Source organism: Aotus nancymaae, unplaced genomic scaffold (assembly GCF_030222135.1).
Source record: "Aotus nancymaae isolate 86718 unplaced genomic scaffold, 86718_ANA_hifiasm-v0.15.2.pri h1tg000064l_1, whole genome shotgun sequence".
NCBI classification, from domain to species: Eukaryota; Metazoa; Chordata; class Mammalia; order Primates; family Aotidae; genus Aotus; species Aotus nancymaae.
In genome coordinates, this window is record NW_026988479.1 from 1,985,362 (window position 1) to 2,010,721 (window position 25,360).

At 40.8% G+C, this 25,360-nt stretch overlaps 2 protein-coding genes across 2 annotated transcripts in view; one reads left to right on the forward strand and one right to left on the reverse strand.

Annotated features, from left to right (window-relative positions):
- ALDH7A1 (aldehyde dehydrogenase 7 family member A1) overlaps positions 1 to 25,360 on the reverse strand; it is a 56,007-nt gene that overhangs the window by 15,514 nt on the left and 15,133 nt on the right. The window contains exons 6-11 of the mRNA XM_064366276.1: positions 20,056 to 20,188; positions 18,833 to 18,877; positions 14,470 to 14,547; positions 11,661 to 11,758; positions 5,193 to 5,234; positions 2,972 to 3,066 (exon numbers count right to left, since the gene is read on the reverse strand). Coding sequence (XP_064222346.1) covers positions 2,972 to 3,066; positions 5,193 to 5,234; positions 11,661 to 11,758; positions 14,470 to 14,547; positions 18,833 to 18,877; positions 20,056 to 20,188 — 491 coding nt within the window. The remainder of the gene's footprint in view (positions 1 to 2,971; positions 3,067 to 5,192; positions 5,235 to 11,660; positions 11,759 to 14,469; positions 14,548 to 18,832; positions 18,878 to 20,055; positions 20,189 to 25,360) is intronic.
- LOC110567051 (non-histone chromosomal protein HMG-17-like) lies at positions 21,113 to 21,525 on the forward strand. Its single transcript, XM_064366232.1, has one exon. It carries the CDS (start codon positions 21,113 to 21,115, stop codon positions 21,374 to 21,376), a length of 264 nt encoding a protein of 87 aa, XP_064222302.1. The 3' UTR covers positions 21,377 to 21,525.

Consider the following 25,360-nt stretch of genomic DNA (forward strand, 5'->3'; position numbering starts at 1 on the left):
CACCCACTACCACGCCTGGCCAATTTTTTGTATTTTTAGTAGAGATGGGCTTTCGCCATGTTGGCCAGGTTGGTCTTGAACTCCTGACCTCAGGTGATCCACCCACCTCGGCCTCCCAAAGTGCTGGGATTACAGGCATAAGCCACCGCACCCTGTCCATAAGCCATGTCTTTATCAAGTTTCCAAGGATGTATTTGGCTAAACTTTGCAAATACATTAAAGAAGTCAAGTACATCTGTCCCATACTGTAACTCTAAGTCTCAGTGAACACAGAGCACAGTGGTAACTAACTGCTGCTTGGTAACTACAAACACTTAGCCCCAGGCCACATAGGTCTCCAGAGGAGGCCTTAATTAGGTGAGGATAACCCTTGCACTCTCTGGGTAGTTGTGAGGTCCATGCTATGCTCCTAGTGGCAGAGCGGAACTTGCCAAACCATCTATTCTCTGAGTTAGTCTCCATGTGATGAATGAATTGACATTATGAGAACTAGTCATGAAGTAGCCCACAGTATTGGAATTTTTATATATATATATATGCGCTGCTAACTCTAAGGAAATCTATTTGAACAATGGCTAATATTATCTATTAATATTTAACACTAATATAAAGAACATCTATGAATATTTGCTCCAAAACACACACAAAAAATAAAAATTGGCTGAATAGTGAAATATTTGGCTTTCATGTAATTTCATATTTTACCATGTAATGAAGGGTATAATCATTTGGAGTACATAGTTTTTTCTTAGCTTTAATGTAATCTTTAATGGCAATTTAATGTGTATGATGAACAAATTTAATAAACTGTAATGTTACAAATACAGTATCAGATTTTTTAAGAATGTCAGCTATGTAAAAATAAAGATTTATTTTCATTTGTGCAAAACATCTGAAAAAAACAAGTATGAAAATTGTGAAAGGCTGGGCACAGTGGCTCACACCTATAATCCCAGCACTTTGGGAGGCCAAGGCGGGCAGATTACCTGAGGTCAGGAGTCTGAGACCAGCCTGGTAAACATGGCAAAACCCTGTCTCTACTAAAAATATGAAAATTAGCCAGGCATGGTGGTGGGCACCTGGAGTCCCAGCTATGTGGGAGGCTGAGGCGGGAGAATCGCTTGAACCTGGGAGGTGGAGGTTGCGGTGAGCTGAGATCATGCCATTGCACCGCACCCTTGCTGACAGAGCAAGATTTCATCTCAAAAAAAAAAAAAAATGAGAAAAGTGTGAGAAAGGTAAAGATAAATCTCATATATCTTTGAGCTTATTCTAATTAATTTAGATGTCAGTCTTATAAAGAATTTGTTCACACTCATTGTGAATGAGAGCAAAAGCCCAAAGCCAATTCCTTAATAATTCAACTGAAGGCCTTTTTTATTACAAAAGGAAAACTCAACAATAAAAAATGGCTCAAGTTCAAAAGAGCTAAAAATAATTTCTTTTAAATGATAAATGCAGCGAAATTTTGTACCTAACTAAAACTTGTTCAGGACGGGGTGTGGTAGCTCCTGCCTATAATCCCAGCACTCTGGGAGGCCAAGGTGGGTGGATCACCTGAGGTTAGGAGTTCAAGACCAGTCTGGCCAACATGGTGAAACCTTATCTCTACTAAAAATACAAAAATTAGCCAGGCATGGTGGTGCATGCCTATAATCCCAGCTACTCAGGAGGCTGATGCAGGAGAATTACTGAACCCAGGAAGTGGAGGTTACAGTGAGCAAGATCGCACCACTACACTCCAGCCTGGCAATAGAGCAAGACTCTGTCTCAAAAAAACAAAAAAAAACTTGCTCAGTTATTGTATAGTCTTTTAGTACCATAAGTCATGAAAATCAAAGTTGTAACACATACTAAACTGAAGTCCAGCTCAATCTTAAGTACAGAGATTAAACTTCCCAAATCCCACACTGAAGCTAAACCATATCTCCCCTTATATACACTTAATGTTAATTTGTCGTCTCTATATATATGTATCAGACTACATACGTATATAGAGAGGTCAAGGGTATACAGAATCATTTGCTTTTCAATGAATCATGTCATTTCAAGTCAAAGCTAAGACTAGACTTGAGGCTAAAAATTAAAATGTTTATTGATTGATTGGTTGAGACAGGATGTTGCCCTGTCCTCAGGGCCGGAGAACAGTGGTGCAGTCATGGCTCATTGCAGCCTCCTTGTCCTGGGCTCTATCAATCCCTCTGCCTCAGCCTCCCAAGTATGTGGCTGGGACTACAAGCATGAGCTATCATGCCTGGCTAATGTTTTTTAACTTTTTGTAGAGACAGGGTATCACTATGTTGCCCAAGCTGGTCTCGAATTACTAGGCTCCAGCAATCCTCCTGCCTTGGCCTCCCAAAATGTTGGAATTCTGTGTTTGAGCCACCGTGCCCAGCCCAAAATGTTTAAAATGTTTTACTACTTAAAATGTTTTTATAAAAGAGCAAGACTCTATTTTTAGCTAATAGTTTAATAATTTTTGGGCCGGGCGTGGTGGCTCACGCCTGTAATCCAAGCACTTTGGAGGCCAAGGCAGGCGATCACCTGAGGTCAGGAGTTCAAGACCAGCCTGACCAACATGGTGAAACCCCATCTTTAAAAATAATAATAATAATGATAATGATAATAATAATTTTTAACATTTTTATCTTGTTTTATTCTCTAAGTTACATTGGACTTTTTCCATATTGTTCTAGGAGTGGGACTGAAAATAGTTCTCATCTCCTACTCCAACTGCAATCAACTGGTGGTGGAACCCCAATTGGCTTGGGGTAGGGAAAAGGCAAAGTCCCTGATTGATTAACAACATGTGCCATGAGCACGGAAAGAGAACTGGGCCACATATGTGTCAGCTGCATCTAGAGAGCACGTTGTTCTAGCAGTATTGCTGACACCTCACTAACAGCAGACCTCATTAAAAAGTAGTGTTTAAGAGCAAGACAATCTCACAGGCCTATGCAGACATACTCACCAGTCGCCTCGCAGTGGTACACCTCTGGCCAGCTGTTCCCACAGCAGCAAAGAGAGCTGATGGAACAATTAAGTTGAGGTCTGCATCTTCAAAGGCTTAGGAAAGCACAAACACATCCATCAGTGAAGCAAAACAGGTAGACAGGTATTTGTTAGCTGGTATAAAACAATGTGGGTGTTTTTTTTTTTTTTGAGATGGAGTTTTTCACTCTTGTAACCCAGGCTGGAGTGCAATGGTATGATCTTAGCTCACTGCAACCTCCCACTCCCACGTTCATGTGATTCTCCTGCCTCAGCCTCCCAAGTGGCTGGGATTACAGGCATGTGACATCATGCTCAGCTAATTTTTGTAATTTTAGTAGAAATGGGGTTTCACTATGTTGGCCAGGTCAGTCTTGAACCCCTGACCTCAAGTGATCTACCTACGTCAGCCTCCCAACATTCTGGGATTACCGGCATGAGCCATAACACCCGGCCAACAATGTTTTTATAAAGTGCAGTAAGCGAATGTCAAAACTATTGTTGTAAAGTAAGCATATTAATGTCACAGAGACATATACACACATCAGGGGGAAAGGGACACTCTTTTTCCAAGGAAGACTATGAGCTCTATAATCTTTACCCAGATATAGAGGGGTAAATTGAGGTTCCCACTCCTCTGACCTCTTCATCTTTTATCTCTCAGGGGTTTTTATGTCTATTCTTTTTTTTTTTTTTTGAGATGGGGTCTCACTCTGTCACCCAGGCTGGAGAGAGTGGCACTGCAGCCTTGACCTTGTGGGCGCAGTCAATCCTCCCATGTCAGCCTCCCATTGGCTAGGACTATAGGTGCACACCACCACACCCAGGTAATTTTTGTATTTTTTGTAGGGATGGGGTTTCACCATGTTGCCCAGGCTGGTCTCAAATTCGTCCTCCTTGGCCTTTCAAAGTGCTGGGATTACAGGTGTGAGCCACCACACCCAGCCTATTTTAACTTTTCAAGCCTCAGTTTCCTCATCTAAAAAATGGGGCAATAATGCCTAGGATAATAATGGATGGTAGTAGGCAGTTAAGGAAGAGCTGTGCTCTGAAGTCTGGCTGTCAAGATACAAGTAGTAGCATTTGTCATTTGCTATCCTGTTACTTCAGGTACGTAATCATTTTAAGTCTCAGAATACAACCTTCAAATTAGATTAATAGCAGTATTTACTTCATGGGATTGTTGTAGGGATTAAATAAAATAATGCATATAAAACAGCTGAACACAGTACCTGGCAGACACTAGTGCTCACTAAATGCAAACTTTGTTTTTTACTGAAGTCTCTCTTTAAAAATTCATCCAGAGGCTGGGCACAGTGGCTCACACCTATAATCCAAGCACTTCGGGAGGCCGAGGCTGGTGGATCACCTGAGGTCAGGAGTTCGAGACCAGCCTGGTCAACTTGGTGAAACCCCATCTCTACTAAAAATACAAAAATTACCCAGGTGTGGTGGTGTGTGCCTGTAATCCCAGCTACTTGGGAGGCTGAGGCAGGAGAATAGCTTGAACCTGGGAGGTGGAGGTTGCAGTGAGCCGAGATCATGCCATTGAACTCCAGCCTGGGGGACAGAGTGAGACTCCATCTCAAAAAAAAAAAAAAAAAATTCATCCAGAACAAACCCTTCACCATCTACTTCTTATATCTTACACATACTTCTTATGTGTGTCATCTACAAAATCTAAGCATTTTTGTGACAAATTCAGACAGTTGAAAAAGAGCATTAAGTAATCTCTAAGCCTATAGGTGATTTTTTTAAAATGCCTTAAGGACATGTTTCTTCCCAATATAAAAGCACTCAATATTCCACTAAAGACAAAATAATGTTTTGAAATCTAAAGAAATGATCAAGTCACATAAGAGTTACTTAAGTTATTCTAGAGAAATATAGCCAGTTTTCAGCCAACAGAAGAAGAAAAAACAAGAAATAATGCCACACTCCAATGGCAATGGAAGCCTTATTCACAGGTTCTAGATCCCAGGTAACATGTTCTAAACATAATACCTTTCCTTCCTAGTTACCTCTGCCTTCAAACCAAGCTTGTGTCCTATCTCCCCAGTAAAATTCCTAAACACAGGAACTAGGTCTCAGGCATACGCAACATGGAAGAAATGAGATCCTAAATGAGACAAGTTCCATATATTCAGGATGGCGATTGTAGAAAATATGAACAGAAAACAAAAATGAAAGGACAGCCTTACCAATAATGGCATTATTTCCTCCAAGTTCCAATAAACTTCTCCCTTTAAAAAAAATTTCACATACAAATGAATGGCTAGCTCTGTATTTACTACACACTGCTATATAGCCTAACCCCAACTGTTAAATTACATAGCCTGTCCAATTATTTTTTATATAGCCTATTCCAATCATACAGCTATCTCAATTACACCCTATCTCAATTATTTTTCAACTTATTTTCTCTTTTTTTTTTTTTTTTTTGAGTCGGAGTTTCGCTCTTGTTACCCAGGCTGGAGTGCAATGGCGTGATCTCGGCTCACCACAACCTCTGCCTCCTGGGTTCAGGCAATTCTCCTGCCTCAGCATCCTGAGTAGCTGGGATTACAGGCACGCGCCACCGTGCCCAGCTAATTTTTTGTATTTTTAGTAGAGACAGGGTTTCACCATGTTGACCAGGATGGTCTCGATCTCTTGACCTCGTGATCCACCCGCCTCGGCCTCCCAAAGTGCTGGGATTACAGGCGTGAGTCACCGCGCCCGGCTATTTTCTCATTTTAAAGTAGCATTACTATTGTATCAATATCAAATGTCCCGATTTTGGTAACTACTGTGGTTATGCAAGAGAAAGTCCATAATCTTAGGAAATACCCCAAAATATTTAGTAATAAAGGGAAGCAACATCTTCAACTTACTCCAAACAGTTCAACAATAATATGCACTCACAGAATGTATGTGTGTGTGTGTGTGAATAGATGTTGCTGAAGTGTATGCATAGATGTTGCTGGAGAGAGAGAAAATGATAAGTCAAATGGGACAAAATGTAGGCAATTAGGGTATACAGGAATTCCTTATGTTGGTCTTATAATTTTAGGTTTGAAATTATACAAGAAAGTCTACAGACAAACCAAACCACCCTGAATGCACCCAATCTTGTCTGAAACTATTCAAGAAAAAAAAGTAAAATGGAGCAGTCACTATAGAAAACGACATGGCAATTATCCCAAACGACATGGCAATTATCCGAAAAAAATTAAACAGAGCCTAGCCAACATGGCAAGATCCTGTCTCTACAAAAATTAAAACAAATTAGCTGGGCATGGTAGTGCCTGCCTGTAGTTCCAGCTACTCAGGAGGCTGAAGCCCAGGAATTTGAGACGACAGTGAGCCATGATCGCACCACTGCACTCCAGCCTGGGCCAATAGAACGAGACTGTCTCAAATAAATGAGTGAGTGAATGAATGAATGAATGACTACATGATCAAGCAATTTCATTTCTGAGTATAAGCAGGGACTCCATATTTATTTGTACATCAATATTCATAGTAGCACTATTCGCAGTAGCTGTAAGGTAACAGCAACCCAAGTATGAATCAGCTGATGAATCAGTAAAGTAAATGTGGTACATAAATATGATAAAATATCATACAGCCTTATTTTATTTTATTAATTTTTCTTTTTTCTTCTGAGACAGGGTTTGACTCTGCTGCCCAGGCTGGGGTTTAGTGGCATGATCATGGCTTACTATAACCTCAACCTCCTGGGCTCAAGCGTTTCCCACACCTCAGCCTCCCAAGTAGCTGGACCACCATACCCAGCTCATTCTTGTACTTTTTTTGGCAGAGACAGCGTCTTGCCATGTTGCCCATGCTGGGCTCAAACTCCTGGACTCAGATCCTCCCACCTTGGCCTCCCAAAGTGCTAGGATTACAGGCATGAGCCACCATGCCCGGCTTATTATATAGCCTTAAAAATGAAATCCTATTACATGCTACAAGATGGTTGTACCTTGTACACATTATGGTAAGTGAAATAAGGTAGTCATCCTAAAGGATGAATACTTATGATTCCACTCATATGAAAGATGTCAAAATCAATGAAATGGAGAGAGGGGTAGCTACCAAGGGCTGGGTATAGGGGAAGAAGGGATTAGTGTTTATAGGGTATGGAGTTTCAGTTTTGCAAGATGAAAAAGTTCTAAAGATAGGCTGTACAATAATGTGAATGTACTTGACACTACTGAACTATGTACCATCTTAACCATTTTTAAGTAAATTTTATGTTTGTGGACTTCTCACAATAAGAGAGAGAGGAAGGAAGGAAGGAAGGAAGGAAAGAGGGATGAAGGGAGGGAAGGAAAGAGGGAAGGAAAGAAGGGTGGACAGAAGGAAGGAAGGAGAGAGAGGGAGGAAGAAGAAAAAGGAGGAGAAGGAAGAGGAGGAGGAGGAAGGAAGGGAAGAAGTAAGGAAGGGAGGGAGGGAGGGAAGCAGGGAGGGAGGGAGGGAGGAAGGGAGGGAACAGGCAGGAAACCTATGGCCCATAAGGCCACGACAAAAATCCCTCTTACAATTTGATGGTGTCTTCCAATCTTTTCTCTGTGCATTTATATTTAGTTGAGATTATATTATTTCATTTTCCTTTATTTTCTGATGTCTTACACCTTTCCCTTAAGTTATGAAAAGAAAAATCACTCCATAGTATTCCATCATAATGACATACCAAATTTTATTTAGTTCTTTCTCCAGTGTTGAATATATTTGTTGATTATCTATTTAGGTCAGGACTCTTAAGGGACACACACGAGTGTGAAGTCTTTGATACTAAAAATGTATCAAAGACCTAAATATAAGAGCTAAAACTATAAAACCCTTAGAAGAAAACATAGGAATAAGTTTTCATGACTTTGGATTAGGCGAGGGTTTCTTAGAAACAACAACTAAAGCATAAGCAACAACAATTAAAAGGCAAATTAGATTTTATCAAAATTAGAGCCTTTTTGCTTCAAAGGACATCAGGAAAAAGTGAAAACAACCTACAGAATGGCAGAAAATGTTTGGAAGTCATTTGATAAGGAACTTGTATATGGAATATACAAAGAACTCTTAAAATGTAAGAATATAAAAGACAACCCAATGAAAAATGGGCTCTGGATCTGAATAGACATCTTAAATGGCCAATTAGCACATGAAGAGATTCTCAATATCATTAGTCCCTAGCAGATTTCATCTTCTCTGTTTTCTCCCCTTTCCTTACTCAAGGCAGTAGTTAGTTCTTGGCTAAGTAGTAGAGGTAGAATTATAATTTTTAAAATATATCTACCTGTCTTAAGTTATAGGTATTTTTCTTGGAAGAGTTGGTGGTTAGGAGTGTAGTTAGAGAGCACCTGATAGAGAACTGGAGAGATGTAGAAAGTATAGATCCCTCCTCTTCTGCCAAACATCACTTGCAGCCAGGCAGGAGAAGCAGACATCAGGCATAAAATCTTCTGTTTCCTTCCTTTTCTTCTTTACACCTAGCATAGTGCTATGTTGTAGCCAGCAAGCTGTCATTAATTCAATGATTGCAGCAGAGACTAGAGTTGGTGTAGCATTTGCTGGTTTTTGGTAATAACAGCCACATGTCTTCATAATTAATATTCACTTGAGGCCAGGCACGGTGGCTCATGCCTGTAATACTAGCACTTTGGGAGGCCGAGGTGGGTGGATCATGAGGTCAGGAGTTTGAGACCAGCCTGGCCAATAAGGTGAAACCCCATCTCTACTAAAAATACAAAAATTAGCCAGGCATGGTGGTACACACCTGTAGTCCCAGCTACTCAGGAGGCTGAGGCAGAAGAATCGCTTGAACCCAGGAGGCGGAGGTTGCAGTGAACCAAGATCATGCCACTGCCCTCCAGCCTAGGCAACAGAGCAAGACTCCGTCTCAAAAAAAAAAAAAAAAAAAAAAAAAAAAATATATATATATATATATATTCACTTGATGCTTACCTGTTTCAGAGCAATGAAAATGAGAACATACTCTCCTTTTGTCACATATGCTCCTGATATCACAAATGAATAAAAGTTATTTACATGGAAGCTGATTTTAAAGTGCACTTAAGGAAATTTATGATCAAAAGATCAGTAATAAACATATGTCTAAGGCCAGGCATGGTGGCTCATGCCTGTAATCCCAGCACTTTGGGAGGCTGAGGCAGGCAAATTGCCAGAGGTAAGGAGTTCGAGACCAGCCTGGCCAACATGGTGAAACCCCATCTCTACTAAAAACACAAAAATGAGTTGGGCATGGTGGTGCACACCTGTGGTCCCAGCTACTTGGGAAGTTGAGGCAGGAGAATCACTTGAACCCAGGAGGCAGAGCTTGCAGTGAGCAGAGATTGCACCACTGCACTCCAGCCTGAGTGACAGAGTAAGACTGTCTCAAAAAAAAAAAAAGACTGGTGTTCATGGCCTGCTATATAACTTTTCTAGAACATAGGTTGATAATGTCTATCAAGAGTCCTGACCTAAGTAGATAATCAACAAATATATTCAACACTGGAGAAACAGCTAAATAAAATTTGGTCATCATGATGGAATACTACAGAGTAATTTTTCTTTTCATGACTCTTAATAACTTAGGGGAAAGGTATTAAGACATCAGAAAATAAAATAAAATGGAAAGAATATAATCTCAACTAAATATAAATGCCCAGAGAAAAGAATGGAAGACACTATCAAATTGTAAGGAGGGATTTCTGTGGTGGCCTTATGGGCCATAGGTTTCTTTCTTTCTCTCTTTTTAATTGTGGGGGGAAATCCACACAATATAAAATTTACTTAAAAATGGTTAAGATGGTACATAGTTCAGTAGTGTCAAGTACATTCACATTATTGTACAGTCTATATTTAGAATTTTTTCATTTTGCAAAACTGAAACTCCATACCCTATAAACACTAATCCCTCCTTCTCCTACACCCAGCCCTTAGTAGCCACTCTGCTCTCTATTTCATTGATTTTGAAATCTTTCATATGAGTGGAGTCATAAATACTCATCCTTTAGGGACTACCTTATTTCACTTACCATAATGTGTACAAGGTACAACCATCTTGTAGCATGTAATAGGATTTTTTTTTTGAGGCTGCATAATAAGGGCATGGTGGCTCATGCCTGCAATCCTAGCACTTTGGGAGGCCAAGGTGGGAGGATCTGAGTCCAGGAGTTTGAGCCCAGCATGGGCAACATGGCAAGACCCTGTCTCTGCCAAAAAAAAGTACAAGAATGAGCTGGGCATGGTGGTCCAGCTACTTGGGAGGCTGAGGTGGGGGAACTGCTTGAGCCCAGGAGGTTGAGGTTGTAGTAAGCCATGATCATGCCACTAAACCCCAGCCTGGGCAGCAGAGTCAGACCCTGTCTCAGAAAAATAAATAAATAAAAATTAATAAAATAAAAATTTTAAAAGTCTGCATGATATTTCATGTTGAAAAGTCTACTCTTTCTCCATTGAAGTATCTTGTCACCCTTGACACAAGTGACCATAAATGCAAGGGCTTATTTCTGGACTTTCAATTCTACTCCATTGATCTTTATGTCGACCCTTAAGCTGGTGCCACATAGTCTTGATTACCATATTTTTGCAGTAAATTTTTTAACTGAGAAGTGAGAATCCTTCCATTTTTTTCTTTTTCAAGATTGTTTTGGCTTTTTAGGGTCCTTTGCATTATCATATGAATTTTAGGATTAGCTTGTCAATTGTCACAAAACAAAAACCTGGGATTTTTACAGGACTTGCATTGAATCTGTAGATCACATGGGCCATATTGATTATCTTAACAATATTAAATCTTCTAAAAAATGAAAAGGGAGTATCTATTCATTTATTTAGGTCATCTTTAATTTGTTTTGATGATGATTTGTAGTGCTCTGTGCAACAGACTTACACTTCTTTTGTTAAATGTATTCCTAAGTATTTTATTCCTTTTGATGTTACTATAAATTGAATTGTTTTCTGAATTTCATTTTTTGGATTGTTCATTGTTAATGCATAGAAATACAATTGATTTTTGTATATCAATCTTGTGTTCTACAACCTTGCTGACCTTTTTTATTAGGTCAGCAAGGTTGTAGAACACAAGATTGATATACAAAAATCTATGTTGGCAATGCCTACATAGTTAAATGGCTGACAGATTAACTAGTCAAGTCTCGTCTTATGCTGGGGTTAAAGTCTAAAATTCAGCCTAACAGCCAAAAATTCATAGCCAATATTATCCTTGAAAACTTTGGAAATCATCCATAAAGCACAGTACAGTATACAAAGCTATGTCTATACAGCCTTTTTCAACCATGTATCCATGAAGTATCCATGAGAAGAGTGGATTTAAGCCTTTTATTCCATACTCACTCTAAGTTCTGTATTCAGTGCTCCTATTTAAATGATGACATTTTTCTTCTTTAATTTGCCAAACAGGACTAGTAGAATTTGATAAATATTTTACTATACCCATTAAAAGAGAAAATGATTTCTTTTCATAAGTTTTAATATTTAAATTTAGGACCTCCCTAACATTCAACTGCTAATAACTGTACCCCTTTCTTTTACTTAGACATTCAAATAAACATGACCACTGTCTCCATGGAAAAGGTTGAGGGGAAAAGAAAAACTCAACTTTTAGATTTCACCTCCCTATTTGAGAGAATTAAAATCCTTATTAGAAAACCAACACTTACCAAACCTCTCCTGCACCATCAGGGCCACCTGTTTTCCCACCTGAGTGCTCCCAGTGAAGGACAGCAGGTTCACTCGTTCATCTTTGGCCATTGCTGTGCTGCAGGGGAACAGACATGGTCAGTCACCCAAGCAGAGAACCCAGGAATGGCAACAAATGGTACCCAGCACTGAAGTTCCCTTGGAAAAGCAGTCCCTCAAAGCTAAAGGAAAGTCTATCCCAGGGGAGCAATGGAAGGTCTTCAATGAAAAGGGACAAAAAGTTTTTCAAAAGTAAGGCAGAACACGCTAACCTGCTGTGAGCATTTGAATAGAAATCACCTAGAGGAAGCTGTTAGGGAAGAAAGTCTTTCCTGTTATGATCTTAGCATTTCTTTGCTGAGCATTCCAGTTTTACAGACTTTTAACTGCTCTATAATTCTTTTAAGAACTAAAACTTGGGCAGGACGAGCCTGGGCAACATGGTAAAACCTCGTCTCTACAAAAAATACTAAAATTAGCCAGGTGTGGTGGCATGCGCCTGTACTCCCAGCTACTCGGGAGGCTACTTGGAGTCTGAGATGGGAGGATCGCTTGAACCTAGGAGGCAGAGGTTGCAGTGAGTCTAGATTGTGCCACTGTACCCCAGCCTAGGTGACAAGAGACCCTGTCTCAAAAAAATAAAATAAATAAATAATTAAAAATTAAAACTTGGCCAGGCGCAGTGGCTCATGCCTGCAATCCCAGCACTTGGGGAAGCCAAGGCAGGTGGATCACCTGAGGTCAGGAGTTCAAGACCAGACTCACCAAAATGGTGAAACCCCATCTCTACTAAATATAAAAAATTAGCCGGGTATGGGGGCAGGTGCCTGCAGTCCCAGCTACTTGGGAGGCTGAAGCAGGAGAATCGCTTGAAGCCGGAAGGTAGAGGTTGCAGCGAGCCAAGATTGTGCCATTGCACTCCAGCCTGGGCAACAAGAGTGAAACTATGTCTCAAAAAAAAGATAATAAAATTAAATTAAAAATTAAGACTTAAAAGCCTGTAGGGAAATATCCTAAAGCAGGGGATCCCCAAGCCCCAGGACGCCAACCAGTACCAGTCTGTGGCCTATTAGGAACCAGGCTGCACAGCAGGAGGTGAGCAAGTAGGTGGGCCAGTAAGCATTACTGCCTGAGCTCCACCTCCTGTCAGATCAGCAGCAGCATTACATTTTCATAGGAGGGTGAACCCTATTGTTAACTGCACATGCAAGGGATCTGGATTGCATGCTCCTGATGAGAATCTAACTAATGCCTGATGATCTAAGGTGGGATGATTTCATCCTAAAACCATCCCCTTGCTGTAAGCCATGGAAAAATTGTCTTCCACAAAACCAGTCCCAGTCCCTGGTGCCAGAAAGGTTGGGGACTTCTATCTTAAAGTATTCCTCATGGAAGCTGACTTATAAAGGCTATGCTAGGATTTCCAGTTGCTTCTAAAGAACGCAGATCAGACACTATTGATTTGATCCTCTTTGTTCCAAGTTCAGTGCTTCAAAGGGTCCAATGTGAGCCAAGTAGGGCAGCCACAGTATCAGTCTAATGTAGGGCTGGACAGCTTGGCTCAATTACCTAGGTCAGTCTTCCCAGGTTCAACCCAGCAAGCATGAGCACTAATACTCAAAGTGACTGCTACTTAACATGCTCCTGTACATACTACCATAATTATCTGAGCAATTGCAAGGTCAACATGAAGGACTAGACTCCCAGAATGCAAGAATACAGTCAAAGGCTGAAAGACTCATGTTTTAAATGACACTTAGATAATATTTCACTCTGCATTGTACATGTAAGAGTTGTATTTTCTAAAATTTTCTCATCAATATGAAAAACAGAGTAATGTATTGCTCCTTTTTGAGACTGCCAGGAAGTACAATAGTACGTTAAAAGTGTTGGAAGAAGAGACCAACGCTTTAGCCACACCAGTATGGGTTGTAAGACTTGACTCCTAGAAAACTCACCTAATGAAAGTCTAAGCTGGTAAGAACAACCTCAGCTTTCATCCCTGTTCAGCGCAATTATAGTCCGTGTCATCTTAACATCATGCCAAGTAAAAGCAGCAAGACATAAAAGGCTGCATATTGTATGACTACATTTATACAAAGTGTCTCAAATAGGCAAATCCATACAGACAGAAAAGTCTTTAGTAGCTGTCAGGGCACGAGCGTAGGGGGAATGGGAAGAGATGGCCAATGGATATGGAATTTCTTTCTAGGCTGATCAAAATGTTCTGGAATAAGATAACGGTGACAGCAGTGCAATACTCTGTATATTCTAAAAATCACTATATTGTACACTTTAAAAGAGAATTTTATGGTATGTAAATTGTGAATTATATGGCAATTAAAAAGGAAAAAAAATTTATTAAAAAGAAGCTGTGTTCCTAGGGTTCCCTTTTTTGGTCAGCTGAGAGACTCAGACAGTAGGCTAGGTTCTTGGCGGGCAGTGAGACCCCAGACTTCAATTCCATAGCTTTCTTTGTGAGTAAACACCTTGATAAACCAAGTGTCAGGAAGTCACAGGCTGCTAACCATTACAGCAGTTTGTTATTTCAGGATATAAACACCTTACAAATAGTAGCTCTGGGCAATTAAAATGACAATTCTTATTCATCCTCCAACAGAGCTTAGGTATTCATAAAATAAGAACCCAACAAACTCCTTAATAATAATGATTTCAAAAAACCATTCTCATCTCCTTGGTTATAGTGAGTTTCTTATTCTAGTAAAGATGATTCTCGTTGGTCAACCTGAGGTCCTTCAACAGAAGGATGCTCTCAGCCTAGTAACCTACCCAATATCTGCTCCACCACAAGTCAAGGAACAAATTGCACCAGGCAGCTTGTTGTCCTCCAGAACCTTGGCTATTATCCTAGAAAGGAAAAACAATTATTGAAACAATAATTTGATTTCTTAAGTCATTTTTTTAAAAAACAAGAATAAATTCCCACCACTTGACTCTCCTTTTTTCAACTTTCTCTCACATCCCTCAAACATACTACTCTCTTGCTTTTTCAGCCACCTTTTCAATTTCTAAGTCACTGTTCCTAAATGGCCTTCTAACATTAAGAATCCTCTTATACCAGACTCTGCCCTCAAACATTCAGACCTGGATTTCTCCTCACATATTGAAAATGACGTTTTAAAAATCTATTAGAATTCTTTTTTTTGTCCTAAAAGAATCTTGAGGCCAGGTGTGGTGGCTCATGCCTGTAATCCCAGTCCTTTGGGAAGCCGAGGCAGGTGGATCACTTGAGCTCAGGAGTTCAAGACCAGCCTGGCCAACATGGTAAAACCCCATCTCTACTAAAAGTATAAAAATCAACTGGGCATGATGGTGGGAGCCTGTAATCCCACCTACTCAGGAGGCTAAGATAGGAGAATTGCTTGAACCCAGGAGGCGAAGGTTACAAGGAGTTGGAGGCTGCAGTGAACCAAGATCATGCCACTGCACTCCAACCTGGGAGACAGAGCAAGATTCCATCTCAAAAAAAAAAAAAAAAAAAAAATCTTGAGAAGAAGGAAAAAACATAAAACATAAATAGAAGACAAAAAGCATTTTTCAGGTAGCTCAACTTATCATTGTTTTCAAGTATTTTCTGCCAAACTATGAGGAAATATCTGGTTCAAGACAGCAGATTCATCATCACTGGGCCTTTTTTTTTTTTTTTTTTGGTCTTTCACAAATCTATTAAAACGATGATTAAAAGGGAAAATAAAAAGGAAATGAAAAAGATTACAAAAATAGAACAAAAAAAAAAAGGAAATGAAAACAATAAAGGAAATTAGAGGTAGTCCCCACCAGCAAACATGTTTAAACACATCTCTGCAAAGCAGAGTTAGAGAAGTTGTAAAGCACAAACTGGGAAAGGGGAAAGGATCCCCAAAACCTAAAGTTAATCCACAGACACAAAAGAGGGAGCTGGGGCCACCACGCAGAACCTTGAAGGAGCTTGGGGATAGTTCCCACCAAACCACATCGGTCAGAAAACATCAGTACCCTACAGGCTAAAGAACTGTGGACAAGCAGAGTTTGTTCCTCTGTTAAAATAAGAAATACAGTTACATGCTACTTAAATCTGATTTTGAGTTGTAAAAAAAAAAAAAAAAAAAAAGACTAAAATAATTCTGGTTTCTCTGAAATAGAATTCCATTCATTTTGAGTTTCCAGAGGACAAATAGAGCAAAGGTTCTTTTCACCAATCATCTCAACTTACTGGCTACTTTCCAATTTGTTTAAATTTCAAAAAGACCCAAATCCCATACTCACTCTCATAGAAAAGATACCATTATCACAGCTAGAGTAAGTTCCCCCAAAATACCCTTTATAGTTGTTTTCTTTCTTCCCTCCAATCCAGGATCCAATCAAGGATCCTGGACTGCAGCTCTTAGGTTCAAGACCAGGTTTCAGGCTGCACAATTCTTTCCAGAGACTTCGGGTGCACGAGTATTGTCTGCACGAGTAGGCTGTACACTCTAAGGGCAAGGCTTTTGTTTTGTGCCTATGGGTAAAGGTTAACAAGCCCCTGTCCCTAAGGTGTGAGAATCTAACTTTAAGTTAAACTCTAGCTCTGTTACCCAAGTTACATGATTAAGTGTCAGGGTGCCATCAATGTTTCTTAGACAACTGGACTATGGTCAAAATGACCCTTGCCTGGTCACTTGCATCTGAACTGGGATAACTATCAGTGAGCTATTAAAGAGAATACCATGCTTTTTGGCTTTTCCTGAGTGCAGTGACACTTGTAACTGCATGTCGCCGTGGCCCCAGAAAGCTACAATTGTTTCAAGAGATTCCGGTTTCTGTGGGGCATTAGGCTTTAAGCCAGCGTAACCCTATACCTGTCCGATGTGGCTCTCACTTCCTTGTACCTGTGTGACTGTGAAAAGAACACTGATTGAAGAGGAATACCTGATACCATACCCCTCACAAGCTATGTTCCTGTCCTACATCCTTCTGAATACACAGAGGAACCACATGTGGGCTGTGGTCATCTTAGGAATCTGAACATTGAGTTGAATTTAAGAAGACCTCCTCGTGGCACTGCATCACTCTTGGTTAATTCCAGCAAAATTTGGCATCATTTATTTATTACCTTCCATTACAAAAGCAGATAACATTTTCAATGCTGTGAAAACTCTCAACCAGCATATATTAAACTCCTACATGAAAGTTTCAAACCATTTAAAGCAAAAAAAAAAAAAAAAAAGGCTTAAAGCAAAACTAGTAACACAATGAACAATATTTTAGCCAGCTACTTCCTAACAATTTTTAAGTCAATTTTACTACTTCCACATTAATTATTCTACTTTTTTCAAAAAACAAATGTTTATTTTTAGGACCCGGCAGTGACTCATGCCTGTAATCCCGGCACTGTGGAAGGCCAAGGAAGGCAGATGACTTGAGGCCAGTAGTTCAAGACCAGGATGGACAACATGGTGAAAACCCATGTCTATAAAAGTTAGCCAGGTATGGTAGCATGCACCTGTAATCCCAGCTACTCGGGAGGTTGAGGCAGGAGAATCGCTTGAACTGGGAGGCAGAGGTTGGAGTGAGCTGAGATTGTGCCACTGCATTCCAGCCTGGGCGACAGAGCAAGACTCTGTCTTAAAAAAAAAAAATTAGCCAGGAGTGGTGGCACACGCCTGTAACCCCAGCTACTCAGTAGGCTGAGGCACAAGAATCTCTTGAACCCAGGAGTAAGAAGCTACAGTAAGCTGAGATGGTCCCACTGCACTCCAGCCTGGGTGACAGAGACTGTGTCTCAAAATAAAAATTAAAAAATTAATACATACTACCCTTGCTCTTTTCCAGCCCATTTTCCAATTCCTAAGGCACTATTCTAAACAATCTTCTAGGCCGGGAGCGGTGGCTCACGCCTGTAATCCCAGGGAGGATTTGGGAGGCTAAGGCGGGTGGATCACGAAGTCAGGAGATTAAGACCATCCTGGCCAACATGGTGAAAACCCATCTTTACTACAAATATAAAAATTAGCTGGGTGTGGTGGCTCACACCTGTAATCCTAGCTACTCAGGAGACTGAGGCAGGAGTATCACTTGAATCAGGGAGTCAGAGGTTGTAGTGAGCCAAGATCGCACCACTGCGCTCCAGCCTGGTTACAGAGCAAGACTCTGTCTCAAAAATAATAATAATCTTCTAATATGCAGAGCCCTCTTACCCACAAACTCCACCCCAATCTCTCTACTAACAACTCTGAAATCAAAATGCAGACCATGCACACAATGGAACATCAAAGGTATATCCTAATCCTACATGGGAAGGCACCCTAACTATACATCCTCCAAATTCCAGAATAATAAATCAGTCACATTGCTTTTATGACTTAATCAGAGTTACCAGGTTCTCAAATATAAATAAGTAAAACACTAATAATTTTTTAATTAAAAGATGAACATTTTAATGTTAGATGAATCAGGAAATAAGTATAATAATCAGTTTTATTAACACTATATTAAGCAAAAGCAATAAAAGTATTAGCTGGATAGAAATCTATTCTTAGCCAGGCACGGTGGCTCATGCCTGTAATCCCAGCACTTTGGAAGGCCAAGGCAGGCAGATCACCTGAGGTCAGCAGTTCAAGACCAGCCTGGCCAACATGATGAAACTCTATCTCTACTAAAGGTACACAAATTAGCCAGGCGTGATGGTATGCGCCTGTGATTCCAGCTACCCAGGACGCTGAGGCAGGAGAATCACTGGAACCCAGGAGACAGACGCTGCAGTGAGCCAAGATTGAGCCACTGAACTCCAGCCTGGGTGACAGAGCAAGATTCCATCTCAAAAAAAAAAAAATCTCTTCTCAAAACCATTAACTTGTTGAATAGTGAGAAAATATGGCTTCTAAGTTGCAAAAATATTTCCTTCCCACTGAAGATGGTTTTATTTTCCAAGTGACAAAATAATGTCTGTTCAATAAATATGTCAATATCTGGCATGTTTCCAAAGATTTAAATTAAATGACATGGCACTGAAAGCACTCTATAAATGATATTACAAGCACAGGAAAAAGAGGTTATCCAAATTCCATGCTTAAATAAATGTGATTCTTTGACCTCAGATTAAAAAGTCAGGGCCTATCAATCACCCTTTCAATATTACTCCATATTCAGGAAAAAGAAAGCCACACATACTTACTTTGTGACAGCCACACTAATCAGGGAAGTTGTTGGAGCTCCTTTCCTTAAAAAGGTTAAAAAAAAAAAAACTTATTTGATGGAAACCATAAATATCTTTTATTATCAAACAGAAGCAAAAGTGTTTGTGAGAAAAAGCTCTGTCCAGTTAGACAACTGACAAATGAGTCTAGTAACCGAAACAGAAATCTGTCCTTCAGCTTGGTGTCTTTGAGACCTATGGAACAAAACTTTCATAAACATAAAATAGCACCAAGCAATTCTGAATCAGCTTCCTGCACTGATCACAGGAATCATTAGGTTAACCTCAGCTAATTATGGGAACTGAGTGAAGCAGAAATCTACCAATGTGCTGCATTAACTAAACTTCCCTTGGAAAACTCAGAGAGCTGAGGAAAACTATACAATGAGCCTTTTTGGATTAGAATGCTGGAAAACACGATTTCCTTTCACAACATGGTGCAAAATTATTAGTCCTCTCGAATATGTCCTATTTTATAGTTACTTTTTGAATACATTCAACTGAGTACCACACATTTAAAATGAATTAATAATTAGTGGAACAGATGCATGCAAAATGAGCCAAAGACAATTGTCCTGACTTTTCTTATTTAATTTCTTCCACAGAACACAAAAGCAAAAAACAAGTAACTGTTTGCCATCTATAATATACAGACATTTTTACTATCAAATATTTCGTAGAGTTGAAAAATTTAAGACATCAATAGGAAAACTCACCAAGTGCCTAGAATTACTTGAGAGTTCACTATCAAAGTTTTATTAGCCAGGCGCGGTGGCTCACGCCTATAATCCCAACACTTTGGGAGGCCGAGACATGTGATCACCTGAGGTCAGGAGTTTGAAACCAGCCTGGCCAACATGGTGAAACCCCGTTTCTACTAAAAATACAAAAACACAAAAAATTAGCCAAGCATGGTGGTGCATACCTGTAATCCCAGCTACCCAGGAGGCTGAGGCAGGAAAATGGCTTGAACCTGGGAGGTGGAGGTTGCAGTGAGCTAATATTGTGCCATTACACTCCAGTGCAATGGGTGACAAGAATAAAACTTCATCTCAAAAAAAAATTTTTTTTAATTAAGTTTTATCGAAGAAGGCAGGTGATGCACACCTATAATCCCAGTTACTCAAGAGGTTGAGGTAGTAGTACCTAGAAATGGCTATTTTTATCACTCACTACTAGATAGGAAAGTGAGCAGGTCTTACCAGAGGCAGACATTTCCACAGACCAAGGCGATGGCATTGTTCCAGCCATACACTGCCACAGGGAAATTGAATGCAGTGATGATTCCAACCAGGCCTACAGGATTCCACTGCTCGATCAGTGCATGGCCAGGTCCTGATGACAGGAAAAGGATGGAACATGCCAAAGCATGTTAATTTAATGCCCATCAAGTTAATAAGAACAAATGTACAGCAGACCAGAGAAGATTCCAGACGCCTTATAGTGGGATATTGGTACATTAACAAATGTAAAACAAAAGTGGTTATTACTGCACTACCTTGTAAATCACAATGATATTCATTATGCCTCTGATCCTCGTAGGAACTCTGCATAGATCAGAGCAGTATAAGTGCACCTGAGAGACAAGGACACTTTTCAGAGTTGATGGGTGCCCTAGGTGGTATGATCACAAAGGGCAGAACATGACCAGGGCACAGGGGCATAGGCCCACGTTCTTCGTTCTTTGTTTTGTTTTGTTTTGAGTCAGTCTCACTCTGTTGCCCAGGCTGGAGTGGAGTGGGGAGATCTCAGCTCACTTCAACCTGCACCTCCCAAGTTCAAGCAATTATGGAGCCCCAGCCTTCTGGGTAGCTGGAATTACAGGCATGCGCCAACACACACCATCACTTTTTGTATTTTTAGTAGGGAAGAGGTTTCACCATGTTGGCCAGGCTGGTCTCAAACTCCTGATCTCAAGTGATCCGCCTGCCTTGGCCTCCCAAAGTGCCGGGATTACAGGGGTGAGCCACTGCACCCGGCCTCCCATATTCTCTATGATGCCTGATAAAGCCCTGGGCCACCTTCTCTGAATTCAAGACAAGGTGTTTCATTTATTGGTGGAAGATGGGAAGGGGGAGTTCTAATAATTATATATATGTTGAATGAATGAATTGCACAAATCTTTACATTCACTATAAGAAAACTAAAAATACAGGAGCAGTGTGAAGAAGAAGAGGCAATTACGACCCCCGGACCGACCAAAGCCCACGCGCCACTGCATCCCACGCCCAGCGCCGACGTCCTGCCGCCATCGCCACCATGCCCAAGAGAAAGGCTGAAGGAGATGCTAAAGGAGATAAAGCCAAGGTGAAGGAGAGAAGATCCGCGAGGTTGTCTGCTAAACTTGCTCCTCCAAAGCCAGAGCCCAAGCCTAAAAAGGCCCCTGCAAAGAAGGGAGAGAAGGTACCCAAAGGGAAAAAGGGAAAAGCTGATGCTGGCAAGGAAGGGAATAACCCTGCAGAAAATGGAGATGCCAAAACAGACCAGGCACAGAAAGTGGAAGGTGCTGGAGATGCCAAGTGAAGTGTGTGCATTTTTGATAACTGTGTACTTCTGGTGACTGTACAGTTTGAAATACTATTTTTTATCAAGTTTTATAAAAATGCATAATTTTGTTTTACTTTTTTTTTTTTTAAGCTGTGTTGTTAGCACACAGAACACTTCGTTGTTGTTTTGGGGGAAGGGGCATATGTCACTAACAGAATGTCTCCAAAGCTGGATTGATGTGGGGAAACACCTTTCCCTTCTAGTTTTGAGAGACTTCCCCTTGGCTCCCAGAAGGAGGGATTCCCTGACTTTGACACACATGGCCACCTTGGCACACAAAAGCCTTGTGGTATGGAAAAACAAATTTGTTTTTATGTCCTCTTCTCCCATTCCGTCTTTCAGCATAGACTTAACTCCCTTAAGCCCAGACATCTGTTGGGACCTGACCCCCACTCATTGGTTACCAGTGTGTAAGGCAATCTGGACTTGCCAGTGATGTCACTGAGATGGCACCTGTCAAAAGAGCAGTGATTCCATTTCTAGACTGTGGATCTTCAGATAAATTCTGCCATTTTCATTTCACTTCCTGAAAGTCAGAGTCGGCTCGTGAAAAGTTGTTAAACAACATGCTAAATGTGAAATGTCAACCCTCACTCTAAACTCTCCCTGTTCAGAGCATCAGATGAAGACTTCATTGGGTTTTATAGTGGCTTTCTGATTTTTGGTAGTCCATCAAAGAAGGGAGTTTGAAAGTTGTTATATACTGTTAACGATTGTCTGCCCATGTCCTGCCTGAAACACCATGATTGTTTATGGAAAGTATCTTTAATAAAGCTGGATACAATTTGGAAAAAAAAAAAGAAAACTAAAAATACAAATAAGCTGGGAGCAGTGGATCATGCCTATAATCTCCAGCACTTCAGGTGACTGGGACGGGAGAATCACTTGAGCTCAGTTTGAGACAGATCAACATGGCAAGACTCCTGTCTCCACAAAAAAAAAAATAAACAAAAAAATAAGCTGTGTGTAGACTAGGCGCGATGGCTCATGCCTGTAATCCCAGCACTTTGGGAGGTCAAGGTGGGTGGATCACGAGGTCAGGAGATCGAGACCATCCTGGCCAACATGGTGAAAGCCTGTCTCTTTAAAAAAAAAAAAATTAGCTGGGTGTGATTGGTGTATGCCTATAGTCCCAGCTACTTGAGAGGCTGCAGTGGGAGAACTGCTTAAGCCCAAGAAGTTGAGGCTGAAGTGACCTGTGATTGCACCACTGCACTCCAGCCTGGACAACAGAGTAAGACCCTATCTCAAAAAAAAGAAAAGAAAAGAAAGTAAGGAAGAGACGAGACTAGACGAGACAAGACGAGACAAGAAGAGAAGAGAAACAAAAATATTGTATTTTAAATACAAACTTTAAAGTCACCCATAATCCCACAAGGGGCTTATTTTAATTAAAGGCAGCTGGAGCAGTGCAGAACCGTACCACAGGAATCCAATGGTTGACAAATCCTGGTTAAAAACACAGACCAACTGGAAAGGCAGCTGTCCCAGCCATCAGTCTTTCTGGCCACACTCACACTGCTAGCTAGGATGAGGGACCATACCAGATGCAGCACCTCACTCCCAGGCCCTTCTTAATCTAGGCACCCTAATCCCTAGAGATGAAGCACTGGCACAGCCTCTTCCTGGCAGGGCCTGCCTCCTCCTCTCCTGCCCTCCCCTCTCTGTCCTGATGTCACCCCCTTGCTTATAACCCTCTGGAGTTTGGCTCCCTACTATAGCTATCCTCAGAATAAAGTCCAACCTCCTCGTCATAAAATGTCCCTTCCCGAGGTTCTCTTTCTACTCCACCCGCCCTACCATTGCACCCTCCAGCTTGCTGAAGCAATGCAGTCCCCCCAAATAAGCCACACTCTTCCAGCTTTCACACAGCCTCCTTCCTTGTTTAAAACAACTTCCCGCCCCAGCACTCCACCCCTCTTCCTCTTTGTCCCACTTGGGACCTTACCTCGGCTAACCTTCTCTTGGAGGCGTACCCCAACAGCACTCACAAGGCCAGGTTAGGGGCTCCCAGCTACATGCCCACCATCCTACTGTCTACTCCCTCATATTGCTTACCATGCTGGATTATGCTGGATATAATCACTTGTTTACTTATCTCCCACTCTAAGGTCTAATTTATAAGCTGATAAATCCCTTGAGAACAGGGATTGTGCCTTACAGACCGAGTATCACCTAGTAGATTACCCAGCACCTGATAGATGCTCAATAAGCATTTATTGAATTAATAAAGTCAAAGTTACCCCAAAGCCTCTACATAGATGAGTAAACTACTTAAAAAAAAGTGTAAGCTAGTTATCATGGTTCATGCCTGTAATCCCAACACTTTGGGTGGCCAAGGCAGGCAGATATTTGCATGAAGGAGGTCTAGGCCAGCCTAGGCAACATAATGCGACCTTGTCTCTATAAGAAAAATTTAAAAATTAGCTGGGCATGGTGGTGTGTGCCTGTAGTCCCAGCTACTCAGGAGGGTGAAGTGGAAAGATTGCTTGAGTCCAGGAGGTCCAGGCTGCAAGGGGCCATAATCACACCACTGCACTCCAGTCTGGGTGACAGAGAACTTGTCTCAAATAAACAAGCAAAAAATGTGCAAGCAATTGAGAAATATTCTAATTGTGAGGTAGGCATCATAGTAGGTTCAAATAAGTTACCTGCTTGCACATGTACATGTCCCCAGATTGGAGGTTTACTAACATTTTTTAGCTGGAAAAAAACTCTTGAAAGTGGTCAATGACATAAAATTACTACTGGATAATGGGAATCATTGTTAGATATCTAATTAAAGACATGAACTGTGTATTAAAAAGACTCCTCCAACTCTTTCTACAAGTAGGGAATTTACTCAAAATTTCAAGAAAAAGAGAAAAATATGATTTTTTGAAAATTCTTTCTTTCCTGATTATAAATGTAACTGAATAACCATCATGGAAACTTTAGAAAATACAGAAGAATAGAAGAAAATCCACTACTGAAAATTCTGCCACAGAGAGAACCACTGCTACCACTTTAGCATACATTTATATCCCAGCATTGCCAATGCAAACACACAGTCACGTGTTTTGCCCCATCCAAATTGCAAACATCACAAATCACATACACTCTTAACCTCACTGTCTGCTTCTTAATCTTGCTGTCATCTTATTATCTTCATTGTTAAAACCTTAGAGAATAAAGTTGGTTCTTACAGAATAGCTTGTAATAGCAAAAGACCGAAAACAACCCTACACATACATCATTTGGAAGGTGACTAAATAAATTAGTCTCTTTATAACAAAATAGACAGCAACAGACACAGATGAAGGAAGCCCCTTAATAGACTAATATGAAAACAATTTCCAGCCAGGCACAGTGGTTCACACCTATAATTCTAACACTATGGGAGGCTGAGGCAAGTAAATCACCTCAGCCCAGGAGTTCAAGACCAGCCTGGGCAACACTGCAAAATCCCACCTCTACAAATTAAAAAAAAAAAAAAAAAGGAAATCAGCCGTGCATGGTGGTGTGCACCCATAGCCCCAGACACTCAGGAAGCTGAGGTGGGAGAATCGCCTGACCCCAGCGACACTGAAATGCAGTGAACTGTGATCATACCACTACATTCTGGCCTGGGCAACAGAGGAAGATCCTGTCTCAAAAAAAGAAAACAAACCAAAGAAACGACTTCTAAGATATATTATTGAATACAAAAGTATAAAACAGAATGTATAGCTTGCTACATATTTGCCTGTATGTGGATAAAATCTACAAGGGCCTAGCAAGGTGGCTCAGGCCTGTAATCCCAGCTACTCAGGAGGCTGAGGAGAGAGAATCACGTGAGTCCAGAAGATGGAAACCAGCCTGAACAATGTAACAAGATCCTACAAAAAATTTAAAAAGACACACAAGAAATTGAAAGCATTCATTACTTACATGGGGTACTATGGCTTAGCCACAGGGGGTAGGAGGGAAACTTTTCATCTT